We start from the raw sequence: 12527 nt of genomic DNA, 5'->3' as shown, positions 1-12527 counted from the left end.
GCAAAGGTTTGATACCATGACTGCACATGCAAAATAAGGAATTTACATAAACAAAAGAGAGGACACGAGCTGCAGCCAGACTGCCAATAGATTTGAGGAATAAACCTGAAACACACTTTCAGATTTTCTTATGGTTGCAAAAGTTGTGTACCACCATCATCATATTATTTTTTTCCAAAGTGTGTGCTTCTGTCAAACTGCAAGAAGGTCCAAATGCATCCCTGAGGAGGGTCCATCTGAGCAGCATTCAGAGTCCTCTGCATTTCCACTGTCTCTGCTGTGAAGTACAAGTTCTCTCAAAACAGCTCTATTCTGCACATTCCCACACCAGGGACCAGACACGGACCTAGGAAAATATAATGTAGCTACCTACTTCACCTTTGGGTTGCTTTGCTGGGATCTAGCAACCTTAATGCATTTTTGGGATGACTCCATCAAAGTAAGGGAGGAGTAAGATCCCATAAGAGTGAAGAAGGGCAAATAAAGTAGCTCAGGTAATTACAGCCCAGTCAGCCAAGCATCCATATTTGAAAAGAGATGGTGACAAATTAGTAAATAAGCAATAAATCAAGCTGTCTTCAAGCACCTTGAAGAAAACAAGATGATAACAAATAGTTGACATATTTGTCAGGAACAATTCATGGCAAATCAATATAATGGCTTTCAAAACAGCTGTTCTAGCATAAAAGAGGACAGGTCCCTGTAATGAACAAACAAGAGAAATACAGTCTAGATGAAGGTGCACTGATTTCAGGTCAGAAGCAGTTGAAGAAAATAATTCTGATTAGTATTGGGAAAATGGAATACATTTCAAGAAGGCACAGATTTCTTGTTATATCCAGTATTTTAATGAACTAAAGTATTCTGTATTTCTTTAGAATTTGACAGGTATTGTTCAGCTCCTGACTCATTTCTACCCAGTGCAAATCCATTCAGCTCAATCCAGCTGGTGTTGTCTAGCAAAATCTTCTGGATATTCTGGAGTATAGAGCTCAATGTAATTAAGCATTGAATAATGGTCATAAAAGGAGACAAAGTTAATCAACAGGAACTCTTCATGACTCAGCTAAAAACCAATGTATAGCTATGAAATATTTACCACAATGACCTTTCTCTCTGGTACTCCATCACAAAATTTCCAGGTTAGAAAATGAGCACAGCATAACTCATGGTTTCTCTCATTCTAAACAGAAGCCTGGCCTTTATTGACCAGAGCAATCCTCTCAAAAACCCATCATTCCAAATCACAAGTAATACTAGAAATTTAAGAATTCCCTTTCACAGTCCATGAAATTGATTAGTTCTGGTGTCTATTATACTCCTATATCCAAGGACAAAACTTGACACTACTCTGTAAATTGTCTAGCATTGCAAAATGCTGCAAAGCAGCAAAAGCACTAAAGTGAGACTAATGTTTCAAGTACAGTGCAAAGCACCCACTAAACCCAGCTATTAGCTGCAGTTTTATCTCTTTCCTACTGTGTATCAGAATACACAGAGGTTTTTGTGGCGATATCTTATTTTCTGCATCACTATCTTGTGGCTCTGAACATTGAAATCCAGCTCAGACAGTGCCATGCACAGTTTGTTACAAGGTCCCAAACATGCCCTGCTCAGAAGGAAGCAGACAGAACGATTATCAGTAATTAAAAAAAAAATTCTTTTGAACTACAATATATGCATTGTATGCATTATATACTGGTGGCATAGCATAGTTTGTTTTTTCAAAGAATTTGTTATTGAAATGTTATATGGAGTTTAACTGTAAATGCACAGAGGAGAAGCAGCACAGTAAGCCTGTGGCTTGGTATTCTTCTGCATATGTGAATATGTATAATAAAATAGTATTTCATATATGAAATACTATTTTATTATACTACTAATATTTCCTTTTATTTTAAAATAACATTTCTTCCATTCTCTACAACATCACCTCTAGCTGTCAAGTACCTATGAACCTCCCAAGTGTTCACTTGCCACCTCACTGTTCCAAAACAGCTTCACAATTTAAACCAGAGTTGAAATATTTCCCCACCAGAGCAGGGAAAATATTAACTATCTCACAGCAATGCAGTATTTCTATCAGTAAAACAGATGGCAAAGCAAGATGCAAATTAAGCCTACAGAATACAGTCACAGAGTTCACACAACAAGCACTGCACTGAAGAAGGAGGTGCATATTTACATGGCTCTTAACAGGAAGCAGAAAAAAAGATAAGTCAAAGTCACAACATTCAACCTTCCTCAAATTGCTCAGCATTTGTCCTAATGTTCTGCTTTGCAAGTGTCACCATCAAAGCAGACACTAGGAATGGTACTTGAAGTGCTGGAGCCTGGGATTGCCAGCTGCCATGAGCATCCAGCCAGGGTCAGAGAGTGAGCCATTAGTTCAGAAAGTTCTGGGAAGGGAGAAATGGGTTTTGATTGGATTTCAGCACCACCACAGAGTTTCAGGCTCATTTTTTTGGCAACATGCAGTAATGTCTTCATCAGTTACACTCAATTACATTAATGTAAAACAATACTTAAAAAATAAATACAAACTACAGTAATATACATATTTGATTATAATTTTTACTACAGATTATATTCAGCCACTTGCCAGCAATTATTACAATTTCAAGAATGACATCAGTACAAGGTATCTATACCAGCTCTAGGACTTTTGCAGCATAATGCCTTTCAATACTGGATCTACTAATACCTCACTCTCCATATGTACCATTCTTTTACCTGGCACCTAGGCAGAACCTTCTAATTCCTTCTACTTACCAACACAGCATAGGCAGCAGGAATTAAAATCCTTTCACAGGGGCTCAGTTAGGAAGCATACAGATAAGAGTCACTGACAGCCAGAAAATTTCACTGAGCTCATGATCGACCTCCTACCATCATTGTCATCAAGAACTCCCAGCGACAAATGCGACCAGACTGTGGGTCAAGGGATTTGTCCAAACTCTTCACCAGCTGTCACCTTTCCTCAGACCCTGAGACCTCCAAAGCTCAGTGTGAAAGAGCATCTCCAGTGACCAGCATGCTGCTGTTGCCTCTGACAGCTCCTGAGAGATGTGAGCCTGTTAACAGGGTGGGAGCACGAGTGTGCATGGATGGAGCTGTTTGCTCCTTGTACACCCTATTTCATGGGCAGCCAGGTGCTAGTGGCATTTTGGACACATGATGGACATATCAGGGCATCCTCCATCACGCAAAGTTTTATGACAGGCACAGAAGAGACTGTCCCCATATGCCTCAGATGCTAACGTGGATCCACCCTCATCAGTTAGCCCACCAGTTTTAAAGCAAACATTCACTGATTGTACTATTGCTGCTCAGAACATATTTGTTTCCGATACTTTTAAACCACGAGGGAAATTGTTAGCTTAAGGATTACGTTTCATAAGCATAAACCCTTTGAGGATGTTTCTGTGGTCTGACCCTTCTTTAGGAGCAATTAAAGCACTTTGGCAGGAGAAGCAGCTGTTTATGTTGACCATGAAAACTGCTGATCAAACTAAGCTCAGACATGTTAAAAACAAATCATCACTCACCTGTGGAGTCTTGACTCAACGTTTCTTGACTGCTACTGTTGTAAGAAGGCACTGGAGTGATAGAAAGTGATGCTGGACAGGACAATGGACAGGAGAAGTCATTTTGTGTAGCAAAACATTGACACACAGGAACACAGGCATCTTCAGGGAAAGTGAGCCCGAGGGCAGGATTCCCATACACACAGAGATTTTTCCAGCGAAGCAGTCCTATTGCAAGAGGGCCAACAGCATCAGAACCTGACAACAAACACTTGCAGTTAAAACTCTGTCCTTGCCAATACAATTATAGAGCTTATCATTTTGGACAAGGAAGCTATAGCAAGGTAATATTAATCCCTGTTTTGATCATTAAGTTGGTCTGTCCCCTGGAAAAAGATACCATCTATTTTGGTCCACTATCAGTAATGTTGTTAAATGTTGGTGTAATGCTGAAAGAATACTTTCAGTACGTGTTCTCCTCGTACTGAACAAGATACATTTTACATGAGCCATCTAATTTCAATTGGAATTCACAGATTGTGGTTGTCTTGCTTATACCTGGATTTCTGCAGAAGCTCACTCTTACATCACAAGCTGAAGGTTTCACAAGTAAGAGTAGGAAGCCAGTGTTGAAATTTTAAATTTTTTTTTTTAATCACCAACTTGCTGTGATGGTTTTGACCCCTGTGAGGTTCAGACCCCAGTGGGAATCAGGAAGTGGGAAGCACAGCCACTCCACTGTCACAATTCTCTGTTCTTATGCTACAGTGCTCAGCAATTCTCTTATCCACCAATCAATGATTTGGAATTTCTTCTGTCTATTTCACATTTCCTTTTTGCCCTTTCTGAAGATTCATATGCCATCTTAATAAAACCTCAACTGTATTCGACATCATGACACAAAAAAATTGGGCTTATTATGACACTATACCACAAGACTGTGGAGAAGAGATACCTTGTAGAAATTATTCTGCTACACTTGATATTAATTCCACTGCTCCACCACCATCCCATCCCAAAATATAGAAGAAATAGGGAAAAAAAAAAAAGACAACATCTTTGGATTGATTACCTATAAGTGCAAAATAAGGGGACTTCTACCTGTCTCTCCTACAAGTAGTTTCTTACTTTTTAACTTTCATGTTTGTGATACTTGCAAGATTAGGAGCATCTGAACACAAAATGTCTCATCCACAAAACTGGACTCTCAAATGCAGGCAAATCAAACCTGTGATGGTCATTCAAGCACACTCAAGCTGTTATGGCAACACTCACAACAAGACTACAAGTGCTGCTAGATCAAGCAAGCACTGAAATATAACACAGCAACTCTGACCTCAGATGTGATCCTGTAATGAATTCCTGAACTCATCTGCAGAAAACCAAGTATGTGACAGCAGAGCCTGCCTGAATGGAACTGGTGACACACAGCACTGGCTCACAGCTTCTGCAAGAGCAATAGGAGTCTCTAATGTAAGAGCAATTCCAGTTGCTCTCACCACAGTTCTGTCACTGACCGTAACTAAGCATCAAACTGAGCACCTGAAGAGAGGCAGCTGCCTAGTGGTAGATCCCTTTAAAGGGAACAAAAGAACAGATTTTTCATCAGTTCTCTCAGAAGAGGGGCCTCTAGGAGTCAGGAAATAAACCTCTTTAAATAAGTGTGTGTGCCCTCAGAGCTACTTGAGTTTCCCACTAGACAGACAAGCCATACATCAAGGATTTTCAAGTGTGTCCACTCCAGAGAAAGAGCTCTGTGTTACTGAAGAAAGTTCAGTGAACTGTAGTAAAATAACGTTCAATACTAGCCAGTATTGCAGTAGACATCACATTTAACAAAAAACGTCCATCCTCCCTATTTTCATCCTTTTTTTAAATACAAAATTTTGGTTCATGCTTTTTTTAAAATATAAAATTGATGGATTTTCTAGGGAGTTAGGTGCCAATATATTATTCTATTTCTCTTGCAAACATTCAACACATTTGAGCCCATCAATAGTACTGAACATGGAGCTAGCAACACGTAGCTTTGCCTGGCTAATTTAAAAGGCCACAGGTTTTATTCGGCTTTCCTAGTTATAATTTGGGTTTATTTAAATACAGATGCCCATGGACCAAAGACTGTGATTATCCCATTGTGTTTGACTGCTTTATTGTGAAGACTCAGGAAAATGGGACGTTAAAATATATCTGTGTATACAGGATAGGAAATATATGGCAGTTTTTAACCGCCAGTATATTATTGAAAAATCCATAAGTATTTATGATCAGATTTTTTAATATAAATGCAGTCACTCCTTTGTCCAGTATAATTTTCTGTAAGCACTGATTTTCACTTTTACCAATAAAGAGCCATTCCACAAACTCATTTGCAAGTACATGGAATTGATCATTTCTGAGAAAAAAAGCCCCAAAACACAAACAACAACACAGATGCATCACTTGAAAGAGACTATTAGTTGTCCCATTTATCTGTTCACCACTGCAAGGCCATTTTGCCTATACTAAAACTCTCAGCTTAGTTTTAATTTTTATCTGTAAGAGAGCATATGCTGCAGCTGTAAGCGTATTACATACAGATCTGATACTGAAAACCTAAGCTAGACTATAAAAAGTTCATCAATAGAACTACTCAGCACTCTTGAGGGAAGAAAAGCTATCCAAGTTTTTGGCTTTGCTTAATCTCATTAGTCACGTTGGTTACCAACAGCTTTCACCATAACCACTTCTTGCAGCCACATTAAAATAAACGTCTAATTAAAGCAACACTTATAGAAATGTGTAAACATCAATGATATGTGTAAGTGTGCCTAGATATGACTACATATATATATATATACACACACATACACTTATATACATACCCATGAAAGTGTATGTGTGAGAAGTGAATGCAGTAGTTTTAAACTCTTGAATTGCAAAGCCATATCTGTTTTGTTTGCAGAAAGTTTTCGTTTCAGTTGGGGTTTTTTTGGAAGGGGGGGAAAAAGCTCCCTGAAACTTTTTCACTTAAAACAACAAAAAGCCACTTGACAAAAGCTGTCAGAGGTCAAAGACATATCTTTCAAGGTAAGTGAACACCAGGTATCATTGCAAAATGCAAGGAGTGCTGGCTAACCCCGCAGCAGTACAGACAGATGCATTTAACTGCAGGATACCTGCACAGGCTGTTTCTGCCTGGTTTTGCAACTGACAGCAAACCAGCAGCTGAAACAGAAGAATCCAAAGCAGAGACTTTCGTGGTCGTAACATATATCTTAAGTTGTGCCAAAAATTTCAATATTACAACGGTAAAGGAAAGCAGCATCTAGCTCTCCACACAACTTCATAACATCAAGGCAGGGAAAGGGTTGCCTGAGATATGCTGAAGGAGGCTATTTAGGAGCCTATTTAGAATTTGTGGTTGGAAACAAGAAGACAACGCTCCAGCCACAAGCTTAATGCCATTCCCAGGTGTTCAGATATAACTATGCTTCACAGAAAAACAAGCACATGCACCCTCTGTTAGCAATATAGAAATTATATTAACTTGTATGTCTTGGAAAAATTTTCCCCAGTGAAGAGGGCTGACAGGGGCTTGATAGTCCCTCAGAGCACTGCAGATGCAATGCCCTGAAGAGCAAACCTTAAAGCTTGAAAACAGATACAAACCTGGCTACCCTGGTTCCCCAGGTTTTCCTGTCAGGCATCCACTTTTTATGCACTTCTTTCACTGTTAGACATGTTTCCCTTTCTCTCTGCAGTTTTCTCTGAAGTGGTTGATTTGCATCTCTGAGTCCTCTCTCTGCTGGATCACCCCCAGCCTTGTTCTTTCACAGACAAAACCATGCTCAAAAAGTCTCCCTGCAAACCTAAAATTTGTATATCCTCCTGAAGCAGCAACACTCAAAACCAACCCCCTAATATGTCTCTTACCCCACAAATGCAGTAATGCTACACAGCAAGCACATAACTCCATAAGCTCCTGCCTCTGCTGTATAACATAACAAACCAAATCTGAGAGATGAAAAAATAGCAAATACCTTGCACAGTCCCTGCATTTGCCCTACCTGGGCTCCAGGCTGAATTTGCTGCAGAGTGATGGCAGGCTGTCTGTGGTGGCCTGTGCACCTCCAGACCTCTCCTGTTTCCTGGTGTCCTGGAATCCCCCATCCTGCTACGATTCTTCTTTCTGCTGCTGCCCAGCCAGAGCCTCTCACCTGTGCTCCTGCTGCCTCCTGCAGCCTGCACGGCACATGCTGGCCACATGTTAGAAGTGCAGGCTTGCCATTCAAAGGGTTGGGGTTTTTTCCTTTTCTTTTCCCCTCCCTCCTCTCCCCTATTCTCCAGCTAATCCTGATCTTCACAATCAGACACACCTTTCCCCTCCTGCAGCTGAGGTGGAGCAGGAGCTGCTCTTTCACATGCCTGCTGCTCCATAGGGAAAAGATCTCCCTCAGGGAGGTGGGAGCAGAGAAAGGCACCAGCACACTTTGGGAGCACTTGCCAAAGCACACACATATTTATTCACTTAACTCCTTCTTGCTGCTAAACCCTCCTTGCACATGAGGCTGCTGCAGGGTGGGCGAAGCACAAGACTGTGCATTAAAAGGAGGTGTTTATATGGGCGGAAATACACACAATATAACAAAACAAATCCAAGAGACTTGAGTGGCAGGTTTCACTGCTACATTTCCACCTGACACCACCTCCACCTCACCTGCTCCTGTTCAGAGCAGGGGACAGAAAGCCCAACAGATTATCTGGGACTGAGGTTTACTGCAGGTCAGAACTAAGTCAGCTCATCTCCTTCACTGATGCCATGGGAGGCAGACTGGGGCCACCTGATGCACACACCCTGACGCTTTCCTCCAAAACCTTAGGCTGTGGGTAGCCAGCTTTCAACTTGCTGGAAACTCCTAAATCCCATCTCCATGCCATCCCACTTAACCCCTGTAACAGAAACCTGGAATGTCTCAACATGGTAGGGAGGCAAAGCAGGACACCCCTCTTCTCCTGGGGTAAAACTCCTCCTGTTGTAATAACTACTGTTTTTTATCTCAGGAGTCTGATGAAAAGCTGCGCAGTGATGGAAGGAGGGCAGAAGAGAGACAGGAGCAATCCTGGCATCAGAGGTTGCCTTGCTGTCCACTCTGCTTGCTTATCTGACCTGAAACACTGCCTAGGGCTACCTTCTCTGAAACAGGTTCCCTAAATTCTCTGACCCTTCTAAGCAGTTAAAGGATTGAGACATCTCATTTTCAAATTTTGTTTCCTTTTTTGAAATGATTTGTTCTGAATAAAGCACTTTATTCATTTTTTTCCACTGAAAAGATACATACTGGAAATAGTTGACATATAGCTAACATGGCAAAAAAATTTCACAATAACAGACTAAGAGTAGCAGTTCTTAAATAACATCCCCTCCCAAAACAATTATGTCTATATCAGCATTTTTAAGTCTTGCATACTTCTGGCATGTTTATAGATATATTTCGCCAAATGGGACAACGATAATTACTTTCAAGAAATTCTGTTCCAGCTAAGCATATTTGACATTCACACACAGCATAAAGCTGAAAGTGCATACGTAGGTTTTTTTTCAAAGTTTAGGTTAAGCAGAAAAACAGCTTTTAGCTTTTTATTATCTACATGTGCCCCAGTTCAAGCTGTTCAGCTTAACATCTCCTTGTCCAGCTTTCAAACACTGCTGTTAGCTGGTAGACTGGCTAACACATAACCAGAGACAAAGAGCATATTATATTAACAGGCATCTGATGTGACTAATTTTTTTTATATCTTAGCAATCACTCTATCCTTTCCCTTTTGTAGAAAGGGAATTTCCCTTTATCTCCCTCTTCTTGGAGGAGATTGCTCTCAAGGGCAAGCCAGATCTCCCATGGCTGTTGTTAATTCACAGCTGGCTTAGACAAGCACTGAAGTTTATATGACCTTTTGGTAGAAAATAAACACATGTCTACATGTGAGTATTCTGTGCAATGTGTATTCACATTGCATCTGCTGACATGTGAGTAATTTCCTTTGGTTCATGTCAAGACTACACATACACTTCCAAGGGCAGAGTTTTGCACTCAACCACAGAAAAGGTGCATAGCAGAGCATGTCATACAGCAGGGCAGATTCTCACCGCTTAGCTTCACTTAGCTATGTTATGAGGCAAGACTCCATGGGTTTCTCTGATAAATGAAGAGAGAAGGATCAACTGGAGTAATCTGAAGTAAGATCAAAACTCTAGTCTGTGAATAATTCTTGATACGAGCTTTACTCCTATTTACAATGAAGTACAGATACAGCACAAGGAAACTAGCTGCCTAATTTAGCTGGCTAAATTAGTTTCCTGAAGATAAGGAGTATAAACCATGACCCATTGTATCCATTTAGTCATCCAGTCTCCTTCCATTTTTTTCTAGATTCAATAAGCTCTTAGGAGTCTATTCTGGGGACGCAATTCCACAAGTGCATGGTCTAGTTCTGTGGGAAAGAGCAGTACCAGCATCCACTATCACAGCTGGTCTTCCTCTGCACAGGGGATGCATCAAGATCAGGACAGATTGCAAACCACAGGCAGATGATGGAGATCACACTGGCTCTCTACAGGTCGAGGCAAAAATAATAATTTATCGAGGACAAGGTGCTGTTTTCACTTGTTTCACTGCAGAGCAGTGGGCAGAACACCTGGCAGAACCAGCACACACCAAGGGCTCAAAAACTGCAAAGGGTTTCCTTGTCTTCTTACCTGAGATTTTGAGACTGCTTCCTGTGGAAGGAGTGTAAATAGCAGTTTTGGAAATATCTCAAAGAAAACAGCAAGAAAAACTTGTTCTCTGCCTACATGAAGAAGGATCTATGTCACTAACAAAAGCCTTGATCATCAGCTTCTCACCTCAGACTGTTTATCTGTCAGATAACTTGAACTTGATTGAGAGCCCTTGCTGAGCCTTTTCATGTTAGTGCAATAAAATACACTGTTATGGATGTCCACTTCATCAGGGGTGTGGTTGACAGGATGGAATTTTTTTTTTTTATCATATGTTTAGCTACACAAGATGAGGCAGGAGCACTACAAATCACTGCTATAGACAGACCATAGCAAAGGGGATGGGGAGAGTTGGAGCATACTGCATGGGAAGTACATTTAATTTACAACAATAATTTATATTTTCACTAGGGACTGCAATATCATTAAAAGTCCCCACTTCAGAAAAAGCCCAGGAGAACAATTATTATAAACATCTTCCCTGAAAAAGCTTGATGCAAGGCACTGAAGGTCAGATGTTAGCAAAAAGTATTCAGTATGGAACATAGATGACCCAAGATGAAGAGTTATTGTCTGTCCTCTTTCCCAGCAGTGCACTATAAAATTTTAAGTAATTTCTAATAATTTAATTTTTAAAAAATATATACTGGTAAAATATATTGGCATTTTAATGAAAAGGAAAGTAGTTCAAGAAGAGACTGGCTTGCTGCATCCTACAGCCTACACAGGAAGAAGTTTTTAAGTTTAACAGCTTCTCTTTCTGTCAGCAACTGTGATATTCTAGCTCAATAAAAGTTAAGTAAATCCTAAAAGCTTTATTTTTTACAATGGAAGTAGAGAATAAAAGATCAGACTTCACAGCAGCATGAAGTTCACTCAGTCCTCACTATTTAACTAAGTTTTCACATCTAGAATAAGGAAAACTGTGTTCAGAAAACAGCCTTGCTGCAAGTGCTGACAAATGGATAACACAAGCTTTGCTATAGACCTTGAAAAAAAAATAATTGAGACCATCAATCACAATCTATTTGGAAAACCTCACTGTGTATTAGATGCAAGTTATGAATGTCTCTTCCTAACTCAAGCATGCAGTCAACAGGAGTGAAGACTTAGATGCAGAGTGCCAGCTGCCTGAAATATATAACCTAACAGCATCATTCACCAAACAGCTCCTGTCCCAAGAGCCTTGGCACCACAGGTTTGCTGCAAGAGGAGCATACTCTGAATGCAGTGGGCTCCATCAGGTGTCACCCAGGTTTGTCAGGATAAAAGGAGCAATTTGAGAGGTGGTAAATGGTGCAGCTTGGTTTTCATTGTCACCGGGTAATGTAGTCTTACTGAAAATTTCATAGAAATTTGAATGATTATTCTGCTTTTCTTAACCTGCTCCTGGATTCAGCATATAGCCACACGCAGACTCCTAATGCTTTTACTTCTATTCCAAAACACTTATTTCTGTCTTGCTACTTCATCTTTTTGTCCTTAATAACTGGGTCTTAAGAAGTTTTCGTTGTTAAAAAGAAAGTCAAGGGATTTTTTTCTACTCCTTTTTATAGGATTATGAGCAAAAGAACAGATACAAAAAATAGCTGCTTTCAATTTAACAAACTCTCATTTGTTATTACTGAATTGCACCTGTTGAATTAAATGGCAAGTGTAGGGTTTTTCTGCATTTATGAGATTGCTCATTAAGGTTCATCTTTGCAACTTCTTGAGCTTAGCTTTAGGCACAAAAGGATCCCATTGGCCTGAGTATATCTTGAGAATTCCTCTTTTTAGGAATAAAGCATGAAGAGAGCCTGAGCCTTGTTTCCAAAGAGCCTCTCAAAACACAACTATATATCCAGATCCACTTCCAACACTGGACAGACCTTGCAGGGAGAGATACCATTACATCTCATACAAGTCTGACACTTTATGAGCTACAGGAATCTGTGAAGTCTCAGGCAGTGTACCAGCACATGCCCTTGAATTTTTATTAGCCTGTTCATGCAGAATCAGTGTTTACAGAGAGCAGTACTTGTTCAGCTAAAACCAAGTGCTTTATTGTCACAATACCTCTTTGTTTTTTTTACAGACACTGCAATATTTTCCAAAACCCTCATTTCTAATTTGGTTTTTAAAACTCCTTCGTGTTTATCTGTGTCAACTGAAAGGCAAACTAAGCCAAACACTACCATAATTCATTATCTACTAGAACATTTGGTGATGTGAATTTCCCAAAAAGTGCATTTCCAGAGAAG

General features: G+C 40.1%; 1 protein-coding gene across 1 annotated transcript in view; it reads right to left on the bottom strand.

The window, feature by feature from the left end:
• Positions 1 to 7814, bottom strand: part of ANO4 (anoctamin 4) — a 196501-nt gene extending 188687 nt beyond the window's left edge. The window contains exons 1-2 of the mRNA XM_085047263.1: positions 7550 to 7814; positions 3549 to 3785 (exon numbers count right to left, since the gene is read on the bottom strand). Coding sequence (XP_084903389.1) covers positions 3549 to 3785; positions 7550 to 7775 — 463 coding nt within the window. The 5' untranslated portion in view covers positions 7776 to 7814. The remainder of the gene's footprint in view (positions 1 to 3548; positions 3786 to 7549) is intronic.
• Between the last annotated feature and the right edge of the window lie 4713 nt (positions 7815 to 12527).

The sequence above is a fragment of the Lichenostomus cassidix genome, chromosome 1Aa (assembly GCF_008360975.1).
Source record: "Lichenostomus cassidix isolate B80296 chromosome 1Aa, HeHo_3.0, whole genome shotgun sequence".
NCBI classification, from domain to species: domain Eukaryota; kingdom Metazoa; phylum Chordata; class Aves; order Passeriformes; family Meliphagidae; genus Lichenostomus; species Lichenostomus cassidix.
The sequence above is the reverse complement of the archived record's forward strand: the minus strand, read 5'-3'. Positions and strand labels throughout refer to the sequence as shown.